Source organism: Jaculus jaculus, chromosome 9 (assembly GCF_020740685.1).
Source record: "Jaculus jaculus isolate mJacJac1 chromosome 9, mJacJac1.mat.Y.cur, whole genome shotgun sequence".
NCBI lineage: Eukaryota > Metazoa > Chordata > Mammalia > Rodentia > Dipodidae > Jaculus > Jaculus jaculus.
Window position 1 is genome coordinate 75,756,226 of NC_059110.1, and position 22,632 is coordinate 75,778,857.

At 48.8% G+C, this 22,632-nt stretch overlaps 1 protein-coding gene across 7 annotated transcripts; it reads right to left on the reverse strand.

Annotated features, from left to right (window-relative positions):
- Positions 1-12: 12 nt before the first annotated feature.
- Positions 13-22,263, reverse strand: Camta2 (calmodulin binding transcription activator 2). Of its 7 annotated transcripts, none has more exons than XM_045158510.1 (23): positions 22,194-22,263; positions 20,688-20,782; positions 20,405-20,508; positions 17,420-17,487; positions 17,202-17,337; positions 16,561-16,647; positions 16,176-16,329; positions 15,745-15,879; positions 13,817-14,748; positions 11,275-11,401; positions 9,664-9,798; positions 5,924-6,039; positions 5,148-5,332; positions 4,749-4,827; positions 4,376-4,598; positions 3,861-4,165; positions 2,226-2,422; positions 1,782-1,965; positions 1,519-1,590; positions 1,397-1,417; positions 1,048-1,235; positions 832-906; positions 13-743 (listed from the first exon to the last, which is right to left on the reverse strand). In XM_045158510.1, the coding sequence occupies exons 2-23, from the start codon at positions 20,716-20,718 to the stop codon at positions 680-682; spliced, it is 3,618 nt and encodes a 1,205-aa protein (XP_045014445.1). In that variant the 5' UTR covers positions 20,719-20,782; positions 22,194-22,263; the 3' UTR covers positions 13-679. The 7 variants fall into 7 exon arrangements, with proteins under 7 accessions (XP_045014445.1, XP_045014441.1, XP_045014442.1 ...); XM_045158506.1 differs by lacking the exon at positions 22,194-22,263 and adding an exon at positions 21,550-21,972; XM_045158507.1 differs by lacking the exon at positions 22,194-22,263 and adding an exon at positions 21,550-21,970 and having other exon boundaries at positions 16,561-16,632.
- Positions 22,264-22,632: the final 369 nt, after the last annotated feature.

The window sequence follows — 22,632 nt, forward strand, 5'->3', positions numbered from 1 at the left end:
CCGGAGGCAAGCTGGTGCAGAGATGTTTAATGGCAATTCGTATAAACCAAGCCCATGCACAAGTAGAAAGTGCTCGTGGGGCCGGCAGGAGGCCCCGGCCGCGCAGTGCTCGCGGCGCCTTAAATAGATTCTTCACTATACTCTGTATGTTACAGTATGTACAAGCCCCCTACCGGGGGCAGGACGCCGCCGCCACGCGGTCCTAGGTACACCCCCTCTTTACCCCCAGGTGGTGGCCAGAGTCGGGGTGACGAGAAGGACAGGGAGGGAAGGAGGAATCAGACGCAAACATGCGGAGTCGGGGTGGGGCACGGTCACCCCGAAACACGAGGGTACGCAGCGAAGGCAGCGGTGGGGACCGAGGCGGATACATTCAGAGACGCGTCGAACAAATAAATAAGGCAAGTCAGGAAGGTCAAGTCGGGTGCAGGCAGGGAGCTGTGGAGAAGGGGCAGGCAGGGCTCCGTAGGTCACAGCTGATATGCAGGTAGGTGGGGCAAGGGTCTTCTGGAGCCAGGGACCAGAGAGGTGTAAGAGCAGGGGTCAAGAGAGTAGGTACGGGAGGACTGGAGGGGCTCCCAAAAGATGAAGTGGGGAAAGCTGCCGACAGGGGGCTCCCCCTGCACCTGAAAGCCCTCTCCCTGTTAAGACTGCCGGAGGCATCCCGAGCGTGGCCAGGTCAGGTGGCTAGTCCTGGCTGCGGAAGTCCTTCCAGCTCTTGGTTCTGCTTCAGTTCCCTCATCCTAAGGAGGCAGGGATGGAGTCAAGAGAGTGACAGGTCAATGAAGGTGGCAGGGCAGAAATCCAGCGAGGGAAGGGACAGACCACTACCTGTGTCGGCAGCGCCGCAGGAACCTCATTATCTTCCGGGCTGCCTGATCCTGTTTCTTAGTGAGAAAGGAGCCTCTGGTGGAAGAAAGATTTAAGGGGACTTCATAGAACCCAAACCATCCCTTTCCTCAGCCCCTTAAAATCAGACAGGAAGACGAGGAATAGGGCATGGGCATGGACAGTGCTGGCAGGCAGAAGACAGGGTTGGAGCCCTACTTGTTGCGGACAGGCAGAGGGCCGGAGGGCCTGTGGGGAGGGCCAGGCCGGCGACGGTAGGAGCGGTAGTGCTGCTGGATAAGCACAGCCGCTCTGCGGCTCTGCTGAAATCGTTTCTGTTCGTAATAGCTTCGGAACTTGCTTTGGATCAGGATAGCAGCCTGGGTCATTTTCTTATAGAGTGCAAACTACAGGGAAGAGAAGGGACCACAGCTGACGTGGAAGGGCAGATATCCCCAACCCCTGAGGGTCAACCCCAAGTTAGGCTGATGCAGATCTCTGTCTCAACCACACACTCATAGAAGGCTGAATCATCATGGACAACTCACACCCATTTCATGCCCAATACCTTAAGTGCAATCCAGGTTAGCTTGTGGAGAGAGAAGGGGAGTTAGGGTTCTGGCAGTATGGGGGACTGGTCTGGTACCGATGGATGTGGGTTGGTATATGGTTTTGAGAGAAAGGTCTAACCTGCTTGTACTTCCTGTAACAGCGCTGGATCACAGCAGCGGCCACCTCCTGCTGTTCCTTCAACCGCCGGCCCTAATGCAAGAGGAGGGCTCATTGGCTACCTAGTAGGACACTGGACTTGCCCCTTCCTCTCCTAAGGTCCCCTGCGGAGGCATGTCTGGATGAGTGCTCTCTGGATGAGTGTTTGTCCTACAAAAGCCCTGAGAGCCCAGTCTCCCCTGACCCAAGATTGTGTAATTTGCTGAGACCCCAGGCCCTCTGACCTTGTACTTGCGGAAGGCTGTCTGGATGACTCTTGCTGCCTCATACAGTTCCCGTTGCTCATGATCTGAGAGTGTCAGCAAGGCAAAGTCACTTTCCATCTTGCCACTGGTAGATGCAGACAGAAACTCTGCCCAGGAAGGTGCTGGAGGGACAGCCAGGCGACTTCGCTCAAAGGGCAGTTCACTATGGGGGATACATAGAGGAGAAGGTATAATATGGGCATCTTAAGTTTCTCTTACTTCACCTAGAGATGCCTGATGAGGAAGACTGACATCCCCTCCCCCACCAACCAAAGAATCTGGAGACTGGTTTCAGGGTTCATCAGCCAGTCAAGGTCCTTTCTTAAATTCCTCAAGGCCCACAGCCAGAATGGAGCTGTAGCTGTGAGGAAACCTGCTTCCTCCCATCTGAAGAATCTGAAGGCTTTGTTCTGAGCTGATCACCTGGGAGGGACTGAGCTGGGGAAATGGTCCACATTCTCCAGGTAGCTGGCCAGCCAAGACATGGTTTCACTAAGCCCTACAGCTCCTGGCCGTTCCCGCAGTAAGGCTCCAGTTTCAGGCAATCCTGAGAAGTCCTCTTGTTTAATCCGCTCAGGTGTGGCTTCAATGATTTGCTTTGCCAGTGAGATCATGTCCACCTGAATGAGGGGAGATGCTGCATAAACCCAGTAAACTGCCAGACATTCCTTCCCTGCCAAAGCTGTAACCTTAAACCCATCCCTGTCTACTTCCCTCTAAGACCACCAGACACATGCCTGAAGGACTGCTTTCCTGCTAACTTAGCTCAATTCCACGGTCATTTCTTATTCCTTATAGTAGCCCTCTGCTGATAGGTTAAAAAGGACATAGGATAGGAAGGACATGCTTCATACCGGGATATAGAAGCTGATCAAATGGAGGCCATGCCACCCTTTGAGACTAATTACCTACTATCCTATTTGGACCTGTCTCATACCAGCCAACCAGCACATCCTTCTCACAGGCTGGGCCATGCCCATTACTGTATCTGCTCCAGCTCTCCAAGAACCAGTCTAGGGCTTACTGGCTATATCATGCACTCTGGTGGATGCCTCCACCCATTTCTTTGCTGTCACCCTAAGGTCTGTAGCACTTCCTGCTGGCCACACTCCATACCACTTACCTTGTGGAGTTTTCTTAAGGTTTCTGTGTATGTGTGTATGTCCCTAAGTTGTAGCACTTAGCTACACCTATATCCAATCATTCATTCATTCAAAGACTTCCTTAGTTTTTACCATGTGTAAACCTCCTTCCCATATCAGATCACTGCCAAATACTTTCATCTTATCAACTCTGCTCTCACACTTTCAAGCTACCAGATCACTGCCAAATATTTTCATCTTATCAACTCTGCTCTCACACTTTCAAGCTACCCTCCATCACCTTGGTTCCTCAAAAACCTTTTCTCTTGGGCTGGAGAGATGGCAGAGCGATTAAGATGCTTGCCTGCAAAGCCTAATTACATGGGTTCAATTCCCCAGTACCCACATAAAGCCAAATGCACACAGCAGCATATGCATCTGGTGTTCATTTGCAGTGGCTAGAGGCCCTGGCATGCCCATCCTCTCTCTCTCTCTGCCTCTGAATAAATAATTTTTTTTTTCCAAAATCTTTTTTCTTTATGGATTGATAGGTAGGTAACCTTACTACTGTCCAAATATAAGTGAAGATAGTCACTAGAATTCTAGTCTAGTCTCGGGGTGGCTTCAAACTCAGAGCAATCCTCCTACCTCTGCCTCCTGAGTGCTGGGATTAAAGGCATGGGCCACCATGTCCGGCTTTCACTAGAATTCTTAACCTCTTCAACCCAAGGTCAGAAAGGAACCAAACAAAGGGGTACTTTCCCTGTCCCCACATGGTAAATGGCCTTCCCAAATTGAAGTCAGACTCTTAATTCTGCTTCATGGAATAGCCTGCCCCACCCCCCACTCTCCTGAGGTCCCCTGACTCTGATTTCTACTTGAGGCCTATCTAGATGGATGCTGTCCATGCAGAGGCAGGAACAGTCCAGCCCTGTTCCGTTTAGCCTCTAAGTCCCATCAACTTAATAAGCAGTACCGGGATGACATCCACAGCAGGGGGGCTGTCCGTATCTTCTGAAGCAGATCCATCATCCTGGGCTAGTGGGAGACCAATGGGGGAGGATAGGGATCCTTTGAAGTTAGTGGCCTCACAGTCCATAAAGAGTAGGGGGCCCTCTGAGGCACCAGAAGAGAGCTGGCCTGGGACCACCATCTCCATAGTAATTTCAGAAGCCAGCAAAGAAGCAGGGGGAGGACTACCATCCGGGGCACTTGAGTATGCTGATGTGATAGAGAAAGTGCCATCCGACAGCTCTGAGGGTGAGGAGACATTGCTCAGACCTGTGAGGGGATGGAATTGGGTGAGGGCAGCACGGAAGTACAGGCCACCTCAAGACAATGGCAGGTCCTTCATGGAAATCTCCTTGCCTGTTCCTGGTCCTGTTAGTTCCCCATCCCGGCCTCCTCTCCCAGTGTCTCCTGCCTTTGGCTTTGCTCTGACCCATCCTCTTAACCACATCCCTCTCAAAAAAGGTCAGGCTCAGCTCTCACCAGTGTCTGAGCTAGAGGAAGGTGGTGAAAGAGCAAGTGGGGGCTCAGCTGAAGCCTCCTGCCTCTGCAGTTCTTCAAGGCAGCGAGCAAGGCGCACATGACCCCGTGAATGAGCCACGGACAGTGGTAGACGGCCCAGAGAGTCAGGAATGCTCAGTGCCTGTCGGTTCCAACGGAAAAGGAGCACAGCAGCTTCCAGATGTCCCAGGGCGCAAGCCCACATCTAAGGGGAGGAAGGTGGAGGTGAGGCTTAGCCTTTTCCAAGTGGCCAGGTCCTCAGACCCTGGCCTGCCCTGTTCTTTTCCTGCATCCCTCAAAGGATTTTGCTTTTGAAATAGTGTTCCCATTGCTCTTGGAAACCCAATATCCTCACCAGAGGGGTGCAAGAGAAATGATCTACGTTGAGCGGGTCAACCTCTTGCTCTAAGTCCAAGCTTCCAGTCTCCACACTCCTGGAGGGTTTAGAAGGACAGCAAAATCCAGTCGGGGAAAATGAGGCAAAACAGGAACATCAGACATAAAGGGACAGAGGAGTGAGTTTACTAGAAGCACAAGCCAATGGGAGGAAGCACTCAAGAGACTAGTCAATTTAGTTAGCCAAGAACACTATATTAAATCAGAACATTGTGATTCCCCCCCAAATTCCAGCCCTTCCCCAGCCCATGCCTTCCCATAGTGACTTCTGCTCCCTTTTGACAGGGGTCTGGGTCCTTATTCCCTGACACATCAGTCCCACTGGTTACCCATCCCATTCCCTGCTGCCCCTGCTCACCGCCACTGGCTTAGGGTCTCGATGAGGCGGGCGTAGCCCTGGGCAGCAGCCAGATGCAGAAGGCTCATGCCTCGGAAGGGGCTTCCATGAGTTAGACGTTCAGGAACCCTCCAGGTGGACCGTGGGATCATGCTCTCTACCAACACCACCACCCGTGCCTCGAACCCAGGGCCCTGGCCTTCATCCTGCAGTACATACACCCATATACAGAGACCTAGGCATCTGGTCCCCCAGGTTGTCCTCCCAACTTGTAGTTCTGTCCCCACCCTCTCCACACCCTACCACCATTGATGGCCCATTGGTTCTCTTGGTTTGAGTTCCTATATGGCCTCACTCTCCCCTACCCTCTCAGCCCACTTCCTCCAACCTGGATGGAGAGGACCTTATATACCCTTGCCCATGTTGTGCTTCCACACTAACTCTGGCTGTCCACAAATGGCTTCTCCCTCAGGAACCAGAATTTTCTGTATTCTTTTCCACAGCTATTTTCCATCAGACTTGAAACTCGTAGTGTTATAAGTTCCAACACTCCTGAACCCTCCCCCATCTTCTCTTCACCTCCACCCTTCTTCCAACCAGAAATAGTCTGAAGTCTATCATGCCAAAAGGAGGCCCAGAATAGCCACTCCAGCCACAGGGTAGGGGAGGGAGTAGGGTGACGTCAGGGAAAAAGACTTACTGACAAGGCTAGGGATAGGTGAATGAGAGTTTTACATTAGAAGCACTTTACGCAGACTATTTCCCTCCATACATCAAAGCCCTCTTCATAGAACTACCTGAAGTGGAGGAGCCTCAGGACCCTGGCAAGGTGTCTGCCCAGCTGCTGCAATCTCTGCCATCCGCTTCTCCATCTGCTCCAGCCGCTCCAGGATCGACATCCGAAACTGGTTGTCTGGGGGGAATGGGGATGGGAGGCTAAGTGGACAGGATTTGGGAGTACCACCAGTAGACCTGCCCAAGATCTAGGGTATGAAAACACAGGGTCACAGTTTTCTTAAACAATAGCCTTTTCCTTACCTAATCACCTAAATAAAGCCAACCAGGACTCAGCAGTTAAACTAGAGCTCTTAATCCCACCCATAGAATAAAAATTCAGAACTAAGGTGGTTTCCCTCATGGCAGAGGCAGCAGGAATCCCCCACTGGCCATCCAGGCCTCAACTGCCCTAAGTCATGTATAGCACACCCTCCCTCAAAGACTTTTCCTAGGCAGAATGTCCCCTCGGTTTTGCCCCAGATACTACCTTTGTCTCCCATGCTAGGCTGAAGGACTACAGGGTCCCTTCTCAGGGTTAACCACTGCCTAAAAGAGCTTGGGAAAGGTGATTTGGAAAGCACCACCCCTTCCTCCTACCCCCTCCCCCCGCAGCTGTCCACAAAGAGGATGGTGGGGGAGGGAGGGTGACAGAGATAGCTATGTCCATTCCACCCCCCACATGAATTCACATGCATATACATACACACAACATGAACTATATCTGTCACCTGAGATCAAATAAGAACAAGGAGGGGACCAGAGCCAAGGGAAAATAGGCACAGAGAAATGCAGAAAGCTGGGGATGTATCACAATACCAGCAGGCTGGAAGGACATGAGGATAACAAGGTGATATTTGGGAGAGGGAAAGGGAATGATGAGCAGAAACTCAGGACAGACAGGAGAGCAGAAGGGTGGTAAGAAAAAGAGCCAGGGAATGCCAACCAAACAAAATACGAAAGGCAAGCAGGAAGTAGTGGCGCACGCCTTTAATCCTAGCACTCGAGGTGGAGGTAGGAGGATTGCCATGAGTTCAAAGCCACCCTGAGACTACATAGTGAATTCCAGATCAGCTTGAGCTAGAGTGAGAGCCTACCTGAAAAACAAAACCAACCAAACAAACAAACAAAAAATAAATAAGTAAAAGGAAAGGTAAGGACAGGCATGACTCAAGAGGAACTTGGAACAGGGAAGGAGGAGACCTAGAGGAGAGATGATAACAAAGATTAGGAAGGGGCATAAAGCCAAGGTGACTAACAGTCACAAAGCAGGACGAAGGGCAAGACTCAGAGCTTGGCAAGGTCCTAAGGTAGGCAGGCTCAAGTCACAGAAACCCTACACACATACTTGGGCATTGTGACAAGAACAGCTCCAAGAGTGAGGCAAGACTGAAGACAGACTGTGTGGTAAGGAGTTATGGCAGCAGGAGACTAAGCTACCAGGGATGGCAGCACAACTGAGACGAACAAAGAGGCAATCACAGCTGCCAAGAGGAAGAGAGAAAAGCCAATTCCAGGAAAGTGGTCAAGGAAACTGGAAAGTTCTCAGAGCCCAGGAGAGGAAACCAGTGAAAGAAGTATAAGCTGGGCCAGACTCATATAGATCTAGATCTAGATCAGTGATGATACAGATTTCCATTTCTCTGCTTTGTACTTTTCTAGAATTTACAACTTTTCTATAATGAATATGTACTTTTTATCATCAGAGGGAAAACAAAAGAAATAGTAACTAATATTTTTTTTCTGTAAGATAGCCTTATTAAGCTGTTCAGAGAGGATTCAAACTTTTTTTTTTTTTTTGTTTTCTGTTAGGGTCTCACTCTAGTTCAGGCTGACCTGGAATTCACTATGTATTCTCAGGGTGGCTTTGAACTCTCGGCGATCCTCCTACCTCTGCCTCCCGAGTGCTGAGATTAAAGGTGTGCGCCACCACGCCTAGCTTTGTTTTGTTTTTTGAGGTGGGGTCTCCCTCTAGCCCAGTGATCTGGAATTTACTGTATAGTCTCATGGTGGCCTCAGAAATCACAGTAATCCTCCTACCTCTGCCTCCCAAGTGCTGGGATTAAAGACATGTGTCACCATGCCTGGCATAAAATTTAACTTATTATATTATTTTTATTTATTTATTTGCAAGCAGAGGAAACAAACAGACAGAATGGGCACACAAAGGCCTCCAGCCACTGCAAATAATTCCAGATGCATGCACCACTTTGTGCATCTGGCTTTACATGGGTAATGGGGAATCAAACCCAAGTCATTAAACTTAACAGGCAAGTACCTTAATGACTGAGCCATCTCTCCAGCCCTGAGGCCTCAAACTTGATATCCTCTCGCTTCAGTCTCCAGAGTTGCTGGAATTACAGTTGTATACCACCACTTGTGGCTAACCTTTAACAACAGAAATTTTGAGAGCCAGGTATGGTGGCTCACACCTTTAATCCCAGCACTTGGGAGGCTGAGGTAGGAGGATCACTGTGAGTATGAGGCCACTCTGAGACTACCCAGTGAATTCCAGGTCAGCCTGGGCTAGAGTGAAATCCTACCTCAAGAAACAAACAAAAAAATTTAGAAATTTTGAGCTGAGGGTGAGGTGCCACACATGTATAATCCCAGCACTTTGGAGGTGGAGGCAGAAGGATCAAGAGTTCTGTGTCATTGGATCATTGGCTACATAGAAAATTTGAAGCCAGCCTGTACTACATTAGACTCTGTCAAAAAAAAAAAAAGCAAAAATTTTAAAATGTGTTTGTATACACTCATGTACAACATCTATATATTGCTCCAGACCCTATCTTTCCTCATCTAGATCCCATCATTTGGGATGGAAAGGACAAGATAAGAACTGGGATAAAGCATTACTCCAATATTCACAAGGAAGAGAGCAGTTTACTGCCACATTAAGAAATGAACAAAAGAGGGCTTAGCAGTTAAGGCACTTGCCTGCAAAGCCTAAGGATCCAGGTTTGATTCCTAGTACCCATGTAAGCCAGATGCATCAGGTGGCGCAAGCACCTGGCTTTTTTGTTTGTTTGTTTGTTTGTTTTTTGTTTGTTGTTTGTTGTTTGAGGTAGGGTCTCACTCTAGCCCAGGCTGATTGGAATTCATTTGGATCCTCCTACCTCAGCCTCCCAAGCTCTGGGATCAAAGGCATGCGCCACCACGCCCAGACATCTGGCGTTTTGTTTGCAGTGGCTAGAGGCCCTGGTGCACCTATTCTCTCTCTATCTTCCTCTCTCAAATAAATAAATAACATAAGAATATACTCAAAAAGAGAGAGAGAGGGACATGAGTAATTTCCATGGTAGCACATGCCTTAATTCCAGCACTTGTCAGACAGGCAAGAAGGATCAATTGCTACTTACAAGTTCAAGACCAGCTTGGTCAACATAGCAAGTTCCAGGTCAGTCAGGGCTGTACAGTAAGACCCTGTCTCCGAAAAAAAAAAACCCTCAAGGAAAAAAAAAAAAAGAAGAGCAATGAGCCGGGCATGGTGGCGCATGCCTTTAATCCCAGCACTTGGGAGGCAGAGGTAGGAGGATTGCCATGAGTTCGAGGCCACCCTGAGACTACATAGTGAATTCCAGGTCAGCCTGGGCTAGAGTGAGACCCTATCTTGAAAAGCAAAAAAAAAAAAAAAAAAAAAAAAAGCAATGTAAACCTAGTGGTAAAGTAGGTTCAGATGGTGTCCGTGAGAAATCTAAGTAGCTGGTCATGCTCAAAGATTGTGAGGCTTAAAGTCTGGACACAGAGGGCTCAGTCTTACCATCCAGTGACAACCAGTCAAGCTGTGTACTCGGCAGAGACAGGAATCTGCGGGCTCGATACTCAAAAAGAACAGAAGCAGAGAGAGGTCCCTCCCGTCCTGCTACCTGCAAAGACACCAGCCCCACTTCGTGGGCTGGGGAGAGCAGGGTTAGGAAAAAGGGCTAGTTAGTTGTGGTAGCACCAATGATAATTATTTCACTTTTCTCTTCCCTTTGCCCCTGCTGTAGACCAAGAGGCTCCTACTTCAGTGTGTGTCCTGTGCACTAACCAGGTAGGGAGACCATTTATTCAAGAATTGAATACCAGAGAATTGTTCAATCTATATCCTGAAGTTAAGGATGTTTGTTATTTAGCAACAAAATGTGGAAACTGAAGTTCAAAAGACCCTTTGCCAGGAGTGGTGGCGCATGCCTTTAATCTCAGCACTCAGGAGGCAGAGGTAGGAGGATCTCCATGAGTCTAAGGCCACCCTGAGACTACATAACAAAAAAGACACCTAAAACATATGAACAGTGTGATAGTGGTTAATGCCTTTGGTCCCTTAGACAAGAGTCCAAAGGTCATGACCCTGTTACTGAGATGGAAGAAAGGGGAGCTCACTGCTCATTAGCAGTGTTCAGTCAAAGCTGTGTCTCAATTGTCTACCACACTGTTGATAAATACCCCATGCCTTGACCTCAAGACCTGAGACTTTTTGTCCCAGTCCTTAGCTTCTCTGGTCTCATCCACTTTCATATATGATTAAAGGAAGCTGCTGACATTGGGAAAGAATATATTCATAATAGCAAAGCTGTCAACTTCTCACTTTGGTGGATGACTACTAGGTTAAGAGCAAAGGTTGTGGCAAGACTGCCGGGAAATCTGTTTAGACCAGCGCTTTCCAGAACTTTCTACAGCGATAAAAATATTCTGTGTTTGCACTGTCCACTAAGGAAGCACTAGTATGTGTAGCTGTTGAACATTTGAAATATGGTAAGTATGCCTGAGGAGATGGATTTTAAGTATTTTTGTATTTTGGGGGAGGGAGGGATTAAAGGCCTGCGCCACCACACCCAGCTTTTTTTTTTTTTTTTAAGTTTTTTAAGTTTTAACTTTAATTAAATAGGCACATGTGGCTAATGGTTACTATAAGCACAGGTCTAGAAGCTAATGTCCTTCAATTCTAGGACTGGTCAAAAGAAACCATTATCACTCCCTACTCACTCTCCATGTATTGAAGTAGCAGACCCTGGTCTGTGGCTATACCACCTTGACCATGCCCAACCCTGTCTGGAGTAGAAGACCCTGGTTCAAATAAGCTAAAGAGACTGGACAGACATTAAAGATCCTGCTGGGATCAGATGCCTGAACTTAGAGGAGGGAAACGAAGAACACAAGGAAGGTACAGAATTCTCTAAGATCACTGGTTAGCTAACAGATATTTTTGGACCAATGGCCAGGCTCTTCTGCCTACTGGGGGAGCTTGGCACCCCAGCTCAGAACTAGAAGAGATCTTTGTGCTCGGAGAATGGCCCACTTGTTTCCATTGCTACCTGAAAGCCTGGAGATTCTCACCCATCTTAACTGTCCACACGCCATTCCCTTTCCCTCCCACTTGCAAGCCTCATACCAGGACAGTAGCAGCGTAAGACACCGGGCTGGACAAGTGAGGCAGGTACTGCGATGTGATCAAAGACACAGGAGTAATGCTCTGCAGCCTCCGTCCAAGGGCCTGTGATAAGCACCTTGACCCCACCCTGCAGACAGAAGTCAGAAAGCAAGTAGCTAAAGCTGGATTTTCATTCACTCATTCATTTACTTAGATCCTTATCAAATACTACCATATGGCAAGCTCTGTGCTAGAGTTTGGGGGATTCAAGGATGGACAGGACCTAATTAGGTCAGCCAACCTCTTTCCTTCTAACCTTTCTGCCAAGTGGTTATTTTTCTAATAGAACATTCTTTTGTTTGTTTGTTTTAATGATAGGGACTTATGATGTACTTCATATGCTGGTTTCAAACTCCCTATGTAGTTGAGGACAGCCTTTAACTCTTGATTCTCTTTTACCCGTATCTCCAAAGTACTGGGATTACAGGTGTGTACCAACATATCCAGTAAAAGCCTCCCCCCACTCATAACACACATACAATGTTAATGATCAAACCTAGGGTCTTGTGCATGCTAGGCAAGATTTCTACCAGTGAGCTATATGCACAGCCTTTTATCAGAATATTCTAAATCTACCAAAAGTGAGGAATTCAGGACCTCCTCAAGGGTGTCAGATAATAGTCATCAGGAGGAAGCTGGGAAGTTGGACTACTTCATAACAGTTCCTCCTTTCCCTATAGACAAAGTAAAGCAGAACTTATCCACTGCTGACCACAGTCTTCCAGTTGCCCAGAGTCTGCAGTCACATCTCTACTATGCATTTTCTTCCTTAAGGTGAACAACCCCAGTGTTTTCCCCCTTAAAACAGTCACCAAGAGCAGGGCACAATGACGCATGTCTTTAATCCCAGCACTCAGGAGCAGAGGTAGGAGGATTGCTGTGAGTTCGAGGCCACCCTGAGACTACATAGTGAATTCCAGGTCAGCCTGAGCTAGAGTGAGAGACCCTCCCTACCTCAAAAATAAAAAACAAAAAAACAAAAAAAAAAACACAACAGAATAAGGTCCCTGGTCCCTGGAGGACTCTCAAAACCACACTAATATACAAAGAGGGAGACAAGGGAGAAGGGGCTAGTTTTGGAAGATTATAGAAAAAGAAGAGAAGCTATAGTTTACATAAAAGTAGAGATTAACTCCTCCAGACACAAAATGGCCTGGATATCCATGACCTCACAGTGCCTGACACTACCTACACAAGACCATCATAAGAGGAGGAAAAGATCATGACATCAAAATAAAAGAGACTGATTGAGATGGAGAGGGGATATGATGGAGAATGGAGTTTCAACAGGGAAAGTTGGGGGGGAGGGAGGATATTACCATGGGATATTTTTTATAATCATGGAAAATGTTAATAAAAATTGAGAAAAAAAAAAAGTAGAGATTAAGGGTCTGGAGAGCTGGCTCAGCAGTTAAGGTGCTTGCCTGAAAAGCTTAAGGACTCAGTTCATTTCCCCAGTACCCACGTAAAGCCAGATACACTAGATGGCACATGCGTTTGGAGTTTTTTTTCCTATTTTTTTAAAATTTTTATTAATATTTTCCATGATTATAAAAAAAAAAATCCCATGGTAATACCCTCCCTCCCCCCCACACTTTCCCCTTTGACATTCCATTCACGTCTGGAGTTTCTTTACAGTGGCTAGAGACCCTTGTAATCCCAGCACTCAGGAGCAGAGGTAGGAGGATTGCTGTGAGTTCGAGGCCACCCTGAGACTACATAGTGAATTCCAGGTCAGCCTGAGCTAGAGTGAGAGACCCTCCCTGCCTCAAAAATAAAAAACAAAAAAACAAAAAAAAAAAAAACAACAACAGAATAAGGTCCCTGGTCCCTGGAGGACTCTCAAAACCACACTAATATACAAAGAGGGAGACAAGGGAGAAGGGGCTAGTTTTGGAAGATTATAGAAAAAGAAGAGAAGCTATAGTTTACATAAAAGTAGAGATTAACTCCTCCAGACACAAAATGGCCTGGATATCCATGACCCCAATAAATAAATAAATAAATAAATAAATAGGACAGAGCCAGGCATGGTGGCACATGCCTTTAATCCTTGCACTTGGAAGGCAGATATAGGAGGACTGCCATGAGTTTGAGGCTACCCTGAGACTGACTACATAGTGAATTCCAGGTCAGCTTGTGCCAGAGTGAAACCCTACCTCAAAAAAGAAAGGAAAGGAAAGGAAAGGAAGAAAGAAAAGCTGGGTGTGGTGGCAGAGGTAGAAGAATCACTGAGTTCAAGGTCAGCCTGGAGCTACAGTTTCAGGTCAGCAGGTCAGCTTGAACTAAAGGTGAGACCCTACCTCAAAAAAGAAGAAGAAAACTGAGGTCTTGAAGGAGTCACTGGTAGAGGTCATGCCTAGCAAGCTGGTTTGACTCCCAGTCCAAAAATCAAAGTCATGAAAACTTAGGGAAACAAGGTTACAGACCATTGGGTAAGAGTTAATAAAATTTATTTTGAAAATTCAGAAAACAAATGAGAGGAGAAAAAGCTGAGACTCACCTCTGGGTAGGACCATTCTGGAGAGAAGTCTGTGATACTGTTAAGAGCAGGAGAGAGCTGGGAGGTTGGAGCAGGGATGCTTGGAGCTTCATCACTGATGAGTTCTCCCATAAGGTCTGGGAATGATGAAAGACTGAAGGGCTCCAGCTCACTGGCCCCACTAGTGCCTCCAAACAAGGCATCTCCTCTTGCTACCCTGCCAGATGGCTGCAAGCGGGCAGGGGATGAAGGGGACGAAGGAGGAGGCGAGGGTACAGTGGGGGCAGTTCCCTGGTCCTTGACCTCCCCATCATCATCTTCAATAAAGAAGCAGTTTCCCCTTCTCCCACCTGCTCCTGGCTGTGGAGGGATACCACGAGCAGCTGCCTGGGGCTCCAGGGCAGCAGCAGGCTCGAGGGCAGGACAGGGAGTGTGGGCACCTTCTGCCTCAGGGAAGTCTGGGCTTACCCCTTGGCCTCCTCCATATGTCTGGCCCCTTTGGGGACTGTTAAGAAAGCGATCAGGGTCGAAGGCAGGGCTGGGAGGAGCCAGTGGGGCAGAGGGCTCAGAGCCTACAACCACAGCCAAGCTCACAGGTGGTCTACGGTCAGCCTGGGGAGTCAAGTGCCTGGTTGGGGTCAAGCCCCCAGCACGCTGCTCTACTCCTGTCAGGAGGAGTATGGCAGTACCTCCCCTTGATGCACCCCCTCGAGAAGTGGGAGGGCTAGGCCTGATTTCTAGGGGTTCTGCAAAGCCTGATGACGACGAGGAGGATGAAGAAGATGGGGAGGTATGTGCCTTAGGGAGCTCTGGGGGAAGTGGAGCTATCAGTGGAGGAGGTTCGGGAGGCTGCGAATGGGGGACAGAAGTCAAGGTTAAGGCTCGGGGCTCCACTTTGGGAGAGATGATACGGTGTTTTGTGCTACTGCACTTGTGGGTTAGGCTTCCGGAACCTGGAGTGGAGAAAGTTGGTGAGGAGAAAAAGGATAAGACAATTCTTCAGCCTTCTTATTCCTGGATGCCCCTAGAAACTTTCTTGTAAACCAGTGATACAATACTGATTGTGACCACTGGAAGGCATCAGAATGAATTCCCCTCACCCTCCTTTTCTTCTTAAAATAAAACAGGACTTGGGCAAGAGATATGGCTTAGTGGTTAAACGCTTGCCTGGGAAGCCTAAGGACCCTGTTTCGAGACTTGATTCCCCAGGTCCCACGTTAGCCAGATGTACAAGGGGGCGCACGCATCTGGAGTTCTTTGCAGTGGCTTGAAGCCCTGGCACGCCCATTCTCTCCCTCTCCCCTCCCCCCTCTCTGTCACTCTCAAATAAATAAATAAAAATAAACAAAAAATTAAAAAGAAAAATAAGATAAAAATAAAGCAGGACTGGTTGAACAGCATAAGGGAGTATTCCAGGCAAGGGCGAGTAGCTGCAAGCAGTAGGTAAAGGCATAGCAAGGGCCAAAAAGTAAAACGAAGGGGGTGCCAAACAGGAGCAAAGCTAACTGGGATGGGGCAAGATTTGCTAAAGGTAGCAGGCACAAAAAAATCTGGCCAGACATGGTGGTGCACACCTTTAATCCCCGCACATGGGATGCAGAGGTAAGAGGATCGCTGTAAGTGTGAGGCCACCCTGGTACTACCAGTTCCAGGTCAGCCTGGGCTAGAATGAAACCCTACTTCAAAAAAAAAAAAAAAAAGAGAGAGAGAAATAAAATAAAATAAAAGGAAAGACTCTGGGCTGCCAGGGCTGTAGAGTCTAAGTTGCTGGGGTAAAAGTTAATAGAAGAGAAGGGGCCAGTGTTGTTGCCAGGAAACATCTTGTCCCTCTGCTCATCTTGTCCCATATTCCTGAACATGCAAAAGACTTGCAAGTCAGTATGCAAATCCCATCAAAACAGATATAAAGCAATGGGGCTATGTGGGAAGAGAGCTCAGGATTCACTCACCGAGGCCCCCGCTACAGAGACAGGCATGAGTTCGGGGTGCAGGCTTAGTTGGGTGGGTGTCTAAGATCTGTTGCACCAGCTGTTCCACAGAGAATTCCTCTGTCCCATTCCCACAGCTCCACTTGATGCCGTGAACTAGAGGAGATTTGGAGAAGTGCTATGGAACTTCCAAAGTACCTTGACAGCTCTTCCAAACTCCTGATACACTGAAAAGAGGCCAGCAGCCTCAGATTGCTCATATGTGTACTGACAGCTGTCCTCTGTTCCCTTCTTCACATTCCACATCTTAGATTGTACAGGAATGCTAGTACCCCACCACCATCCCACTGGCACAGAACAGCACCATCCTGGCTTTTGTGCAGAGAACCTCAGTGCCTTTTGGAGGCCCCATTCCCATTCTCTCAGAGCTCTATCCTCTCCCTACTCCTTACACATGGGCTTCAGCTGTCCTAGCAGCTCCTCACGGGACCACTTCAGCCACTCTCGCCGGTCGCTGCTGATGGAACAAAAGATGGGGCTGCAGCCCTTTCCACAATCCTCCAGGGCTGGGACGTTCAGGTAGTGCACAAGAACGATGTCAGGGTTCTGAGAGCATAAAAGCACACACAGAGTCACGGGGTCTGGAGACTAGGGGTTCAGCATCCTAGCCTCCCCTTTTTTTCTGAACAGTCCCCCAAATGACCCCCAATTTCTAGTTCTCTCCATCTGCAATCCCCTTTTTTTCCACTTAAAACCTATTTATCTTCACTTCATCCTTTCAGATCCCATGCCCCTCAGCCAGGAAAAGCCTGGCTCCCTAAGTTCTTCTGTCCTTACCTGGAGCAGCCAGTAGCAGCGCCGGTGGAATGTGGGGACGATGGAAGAGTGAACGTAGCAGCCATAGAGACACTGCCAGGAGACAAGCTGGGGTGGGGGGAGGGCTAGTCTGCTCCCCAACTCTTCCTCCATTCTCTCCCTTTGCAGGAATCCCAATCTTTCCACCAGTTCCTCTTCAACCCTCTTCCTACTCCCACCCACTTCCCTTCCACACCTTTCAAATTCCAGCACGCCTGGCATAGGTGAGGGGAAAAGAGAAGGAAACAGTGGAGCTGAGACCTCATAACAAGAGCCCCATTGGAGATATGGGATTATCCAGAAATCCAAGGGCAGATCAAAAATGTATCTGACAGGAAGAACAATGATTTGAGATGAGAAACATATGCTTAGAACATCAATACTTGGTTGGACCCCTGAAGGAAATTCAAGGCAAGTGAAAGGACTGGGCATTGATGTCCTGAAGCCAGGAGAGCTGGGTGAGGGTGTACAATGGGAAGTGGAGGGTAAGCTCAGCAGTCATTCAGCTAATTCAAACTGACAGTGAGGAGCAGTCAATGTCCTCAAGTCAAGTGGAGCTGGAGCGCAGCTAAGGGTAGAGGAGGGGGAACGAGGGCAGATGACTGGATGCCTGATGCTCTTACCTCCATACCCTGAACCTTGAGCTTCATGTGGTCCTCTCGGGTGGTCTTCCCATCCTTCCGCTTCTTCCAAAGGTAGCCATCCTTCCGGTATTTCACCTTCTTTCGATTATACAGAATAATGGAGCCATTTTGAGGCCTGGGAAGGGAAGGACTGGCCTTGAGTTCTTCGAACACAACACAGGTTTCCTGCCATTCTTCACCTTGGAAAACATTTTTACCTTGTCTTTGGGGCACAGGACAGCCACTCATCATGCTTCTCAAAGGTGATTAGATAGGATGCAATTTCCTGTAGGAGAAGAAACACTCAGATGGGTGTCAACTGCGTGGGAGGGGGAGGGGGTTTCTACCTAGCCTCTTGCTCATTGCCTCAGGATCTCACTCTGCTGAGTTGTGGCAAACAGAGTAAGACATTTCCAGATATGTGGACCCATCAGAGCCATACTGTCCTCTTAAGAATCCCAGACTTAAGCCGGGTGTGGTGGTGCATGCCTTTAATCCCAGCACTAGGGAGGCAGAGGTAGGAGGACTGCCGTGAGTTCTAGGCCACCCTGAGACTCCACAGTGAATTCCAGGTCAGCCTGGGCTAGAGTGAGACGCTACCTCGAAAAATTAAAAAAATAAAATAAAAGAATCCTAGACTTCCTGGGCATGGTGATGCACAGCACTCAGGAGTCTGAGGTAGGAGGATCATAGTGAGTTTGAGGTCAGCCTGTAGCTACAGAGTGAGTTCCACATCAGCCTTGGCTAGAGTGAGACCCTACCTGAGGGGGTTGGGGAAGAACCCCAAGTTCTACCTTAGACAAAAGTTAACATTGCACTGGTGATGAAACTCAGTGGTAGATGTGCTTATCTAGCATGTCCAAGGCCCTAGGTTCAAGTACCTGGGAGGGGGAGGGGGACCCTAACTTCTTCTCTCTCCCAAGTGGAGCCTATATACCTTGGAGCCAGGTTCAAATTCATTCTTTCCCATATTGTGTATTTTATACTTTCCAAGTCTCAATTTATGTGGCCCTCTTTGGGGGGCAAAAAAAAAGTCAATGATGTGGAGCCATGTGTGGTAGCACATGCCTTTAATCCCAGCAGATAGGAGGGATTGCCATGAGTTCGAGGCCACCCTGAGACTACATAGTGAATTCCAGGTCAGCCTGGGCTACACTGAGACCCTACTTCAAAAAAAAAAAAGAAAAGAAAAAAAATCAATGATTTAACACTGCCAAGAATTCCAGGTTCTTTAGTTTGATTCCAAGTTAAAGGTTCTTCTAACAAGGGACCAAACTATTGTTCTCATATCCAACCTACCCCTTCCCACCAGATGGCTGCATTGATTCCTCCTGAACATGCCTTGAGCAGTCAGTCACATCCTTCATATTAGTGCCCTACATGCCTGATACACCATGTTCATACCTCCCCATGTCTGGAAATGCAGACATCCTAATTCCATGGGTTTCCCAGATGCCTCACAAAGCCCTGCTGCTTCTGGGAACCATCCTGAAGGTTCTATAGCGCTTCAAACAATCATGCATATCTCTTTTTACCCACAGTTTTTTGTTTTTTGTTTTTCCACTTCAGACAAGATCTCACTATGTAACCTTAGCTGGTCTGCAATTTGCTGTGTAGACCAGGCTGGACTTGAAATTTGAATCCTCCTGCCTCTGCCTCCTGAGTACTAGAATTACAGCTGTGAGCCAGTACACCCACCTTTATTGGCAGTTCTAGTATCAAATGAATAATTCTCAACCATCTACAACATATGAAACACTAAGTATACAGAATAAAGAAGGTGTATAACACAAGGACTGTGCCTTCCAGAAGGAGTCAAGATCAGTGGTGGCTGGAAGCAGAAACTCTGAGTCAGTTATAGTGTTGTCAAACACCTGTAATCCCATCACTCAACACTAGGGAGGCTGAAGGAGGAGGATCTTGAGTTCAAGGCCAGCCTCAGATCAGGCACGGTGGCACACACTTATGATCCCTGCACTCAGGAAATGGAGGCAGGAGGAATAGGAGTTTGAGGCTAACCTGGGCTACAAGAGACTCTATCTCAATAAACAAGCAAACAACAACACAAATGAAGCAAAGATGGGCATGGTGGTGCATGCCTTTAATCCCAGCACTTGGGATGCTAAGGTAGGAGGAGTTCAAGACCAGTCCAAGACTCCATAGTCATAGTGAATTCCAGGCCAGTCTGGGCCTAGAGTGAGACCCTGCCTGGAAAACAAAACAAAACAACAAAAATCAGTAGCAGGGGCTAGAGAGATGGCTTATCTGATAAGGCACTTGCCTATGAAAAGTAAGGACCTAAGTTAGATTCCCTGGTACCTATGTAAGTCAGATGTACAGGTGGTGCATGTGTCTGGAGTTCTCCTTTGCAGTGGCTAGAGGCCCTGGCATGCCCATTCTCTCTCTCTGTATCTCAATAAATAAGTAAAATATTTTCTTAGTTGTAGAGGCCAGTAAGTTAAAAAGGAAATATAAAGGGAAGAGGAAGGAAGGGAGGAGGATACTTAATAGGTTGGTATTATATATATGTAAGTACAATGATTGAGATGGGGAGGTAATATGATGAAGAATGGAATTTCAAAGGGGAAAGTGTGGGTGGGGGGAGGGAGGGTATTACCATGAGATATTTTTTATAATCATGGAAAATGTTAATAAAAATTGTGAAAAGAAAAACAAAAAAAAAGTGTCATGGTAAGAACAATGAAAGTTTTTTGTTGGCAGTTATGAGATGAACTGACTGAAAAAGATGCACTGGAAAGAAAACTTTAAAATTCACTCATTAATTTATCTCCTAAGGTTATTATATATAAAACCCTGGATAAAACTATTTATTTCATGGTGAACAGTAACAAAATTCTAAACAAAGTTAAAATAAATAAATAAATAAATAAAATATTTTAAAATCTCAATATGTTTCCTCATCAGTAACATGGAGCAATAATATGAGATAACACAGGCCAAGTGCTTAGCATGGTAACAATAATGGAAAAATTACTTATTAGGCTGTTGTTTTAACCTGAGTTGTTGATTCTACCAAAGAGAAGCGGGCTCCTAAAATTCAGGTCTTTGTACCTCTCCTATGATCTCCAAAGAGCCCAGACATACTCTATACTGGCGGGCCACAGACATGGAAAGTCCCCACTCACCCTCCTCCAGCCCACTAGATCTTTCTGGGTCCTATTCCCCCATGCTCCCTAGAAAACCTCATTTGTGTTCCACCGGAGCCGCTCTGGAGGCAGCAGTGGGCAGCGAGGAAGACATTCTAGCAGCTTCTTGGGGAGGAAGATTTTCAGATGGTGGCTGTTCTCTACAGGGAACCAGAAGGGAGGACTTAGTGAGAAGTAGCCCAGGGGAGAGGGCCAAAGACAACTAGAACACTGAAAGAAAAATGCAACTAGGCCCAGAGAGGAGAGGACCCAAGAATCAGAGGCCACCCCACAGAACATAAGGCCAAACTCAAGCTGGGTACCTGGTTTGTGAACTCACCAGCAACCTCAGTGGTGTCCTTGGTATTCATGGTGAAGACTTCAGGGGGCAAGGTCACCCCTGGCCTGAGGGGCCGGGGAGAGGGGGAGTCTGTGCTGGGAAAGGAGATAACAAGGTCATGGCAGGGGGAACATGAGGTGGGTCCTGATCTCTGGGGAAACGAGAAAGAGTAAGATGCTGGACTAGGATGTGACAGTGGATCTAGGGAATGGAGGAGAATGAATGAGAACCCAGACGTGGTGCCAGGTACCAACATGAGTTGGGAGAAACATCACAGAACAGAGGAATCAGGAGAAACCAGGCAAGTGGGGGAGGGGATAAGGCTGGCAAGGCTAGGCCTTCTCAAGGGTGGGAAGCTGGGTCCTGAGTGTGTACCCAGATTCCACTAGGCCCTGACCAATCAGGAGGGAGAGTAGATGAGGTCGATGATCAGACTTGCCCTTCCACTTGGAAAAATCAAATAGAGAAATAACTCAGGGTATGTCTGGTACTGGAGAACTAGGCCTGGCTAAAGGGTGGGCCAGGTCCTGGGGTCTGGGAATAAGGACATCCAGTCTTTGGAAGATGGCTTGGCAAGAGAACCTGGAAGGTGGGAGAAGGCAGGAGATCTAAGTGCAGGTAGAGAACTGGGCCCTAGAAGACACACCCTGAGTTCTTTTTCTATTTGATTTTTTCCAAGGGGAAGGGCAGATCTGATAACCTTCCCTCGCCTCCTTCAGGTTGGTCTGGATCTGGTAGAAATCAGGGGTAGACACGCAGAGCCCAGTTTCCCATCCATGGAACAACCAGTCCTCTGCCTTGAGGCTAACAGCCCTCTTTGGCCCCAGCATCCCTATCCCCCAAAGCCTCAGGCCTACCCTACCCCATCTACCGCTGTGGGTTTAGCCAGAGCCTCAGCACTCCTGGAGAACAGATGGGAAGTCGGAGGCGGCTCTGGGCGCGGGCTCCACCAGGTGTCCGGGATTGGAGAGGGGGTGGAGGCCCATCCAGGCTCCGTCGTAGGCAGTGAAGCTAAGAGTGGGGTAAGGACTCCACCCCAGGGCGCAGGTGCGCAGTCCCAGCTAGGCAGCGTGCCAGGGTGCGGGGCAGGAGCAGGACCTGGGCTATGGACTCCGGTGTGGCGCAGAAGGCGGACACCCCTGGCGCTAGGGGCGGACCCTCCATAGGCAAGGGGGTCCCGGGAAAACCTCCGAGGTGGGAGGGTCCCGCTCGCAAGCAGGTATGTTCTACAGAAGTAGCCGAGCGACTTCGGGAACATCCGCCGGCAAGAGACAGTGCGCGAGCCCGGTGCAGGGTCTGGGGGGCAGCCCCCGGTACCCGCAGGTCCGGGATGGGGCCCTGCACCTAGCGGCGCCCCCTGGCGCGAGGAAGTAGGACGGAAGAGAGGTGGGGGCAAACCAGGAGAAAGGACGGTGGTCCCCGGCGAGGCGCTCCACACCCAGACCAAGTGGAGCTGCGCCCCCTGGCGCGGGGGCGGAGAGGCGGGCGAGAGGCCCTGGCTCTTACCTCCCGGGGACCCGCGGGTGACGGCGGCAGCGGCCATTCTACCCCACCGACCCCCCCTAGCGCCGGCTGACAGCGGCGTTCTACGTCACTGCGCACGGGGCGGGGCTTCCAAATTAAGGGGCCGGGGGTCGGGAAAAGGAGCCTAAGGTGACCGCTCTTGGGGTTCGGGGTGGGGCTGTGTGTGCAGGAGCTCTGCTTCCGGGCCCCAAGCCAAGCCAGGCCAGCCGGCGGCCTGCTGGGAAGGGCCTTAAGGGGCCACAGCGCTGAAAGACTAGGTCTCGGGTTCCGGAGGTGGAAGTTTGGTGGCTGCCGTTACTCCAGGAACAGGAGGATGGGGCCTGGGTGGTGGCTGGGCCTGAGCCCTAGGGTCCGCCCAGGAGCGCCAGACGGAGCAGAACTCTTCTAGCCCGGAGTGAGACTCGTTCAATGTGGGGACCCA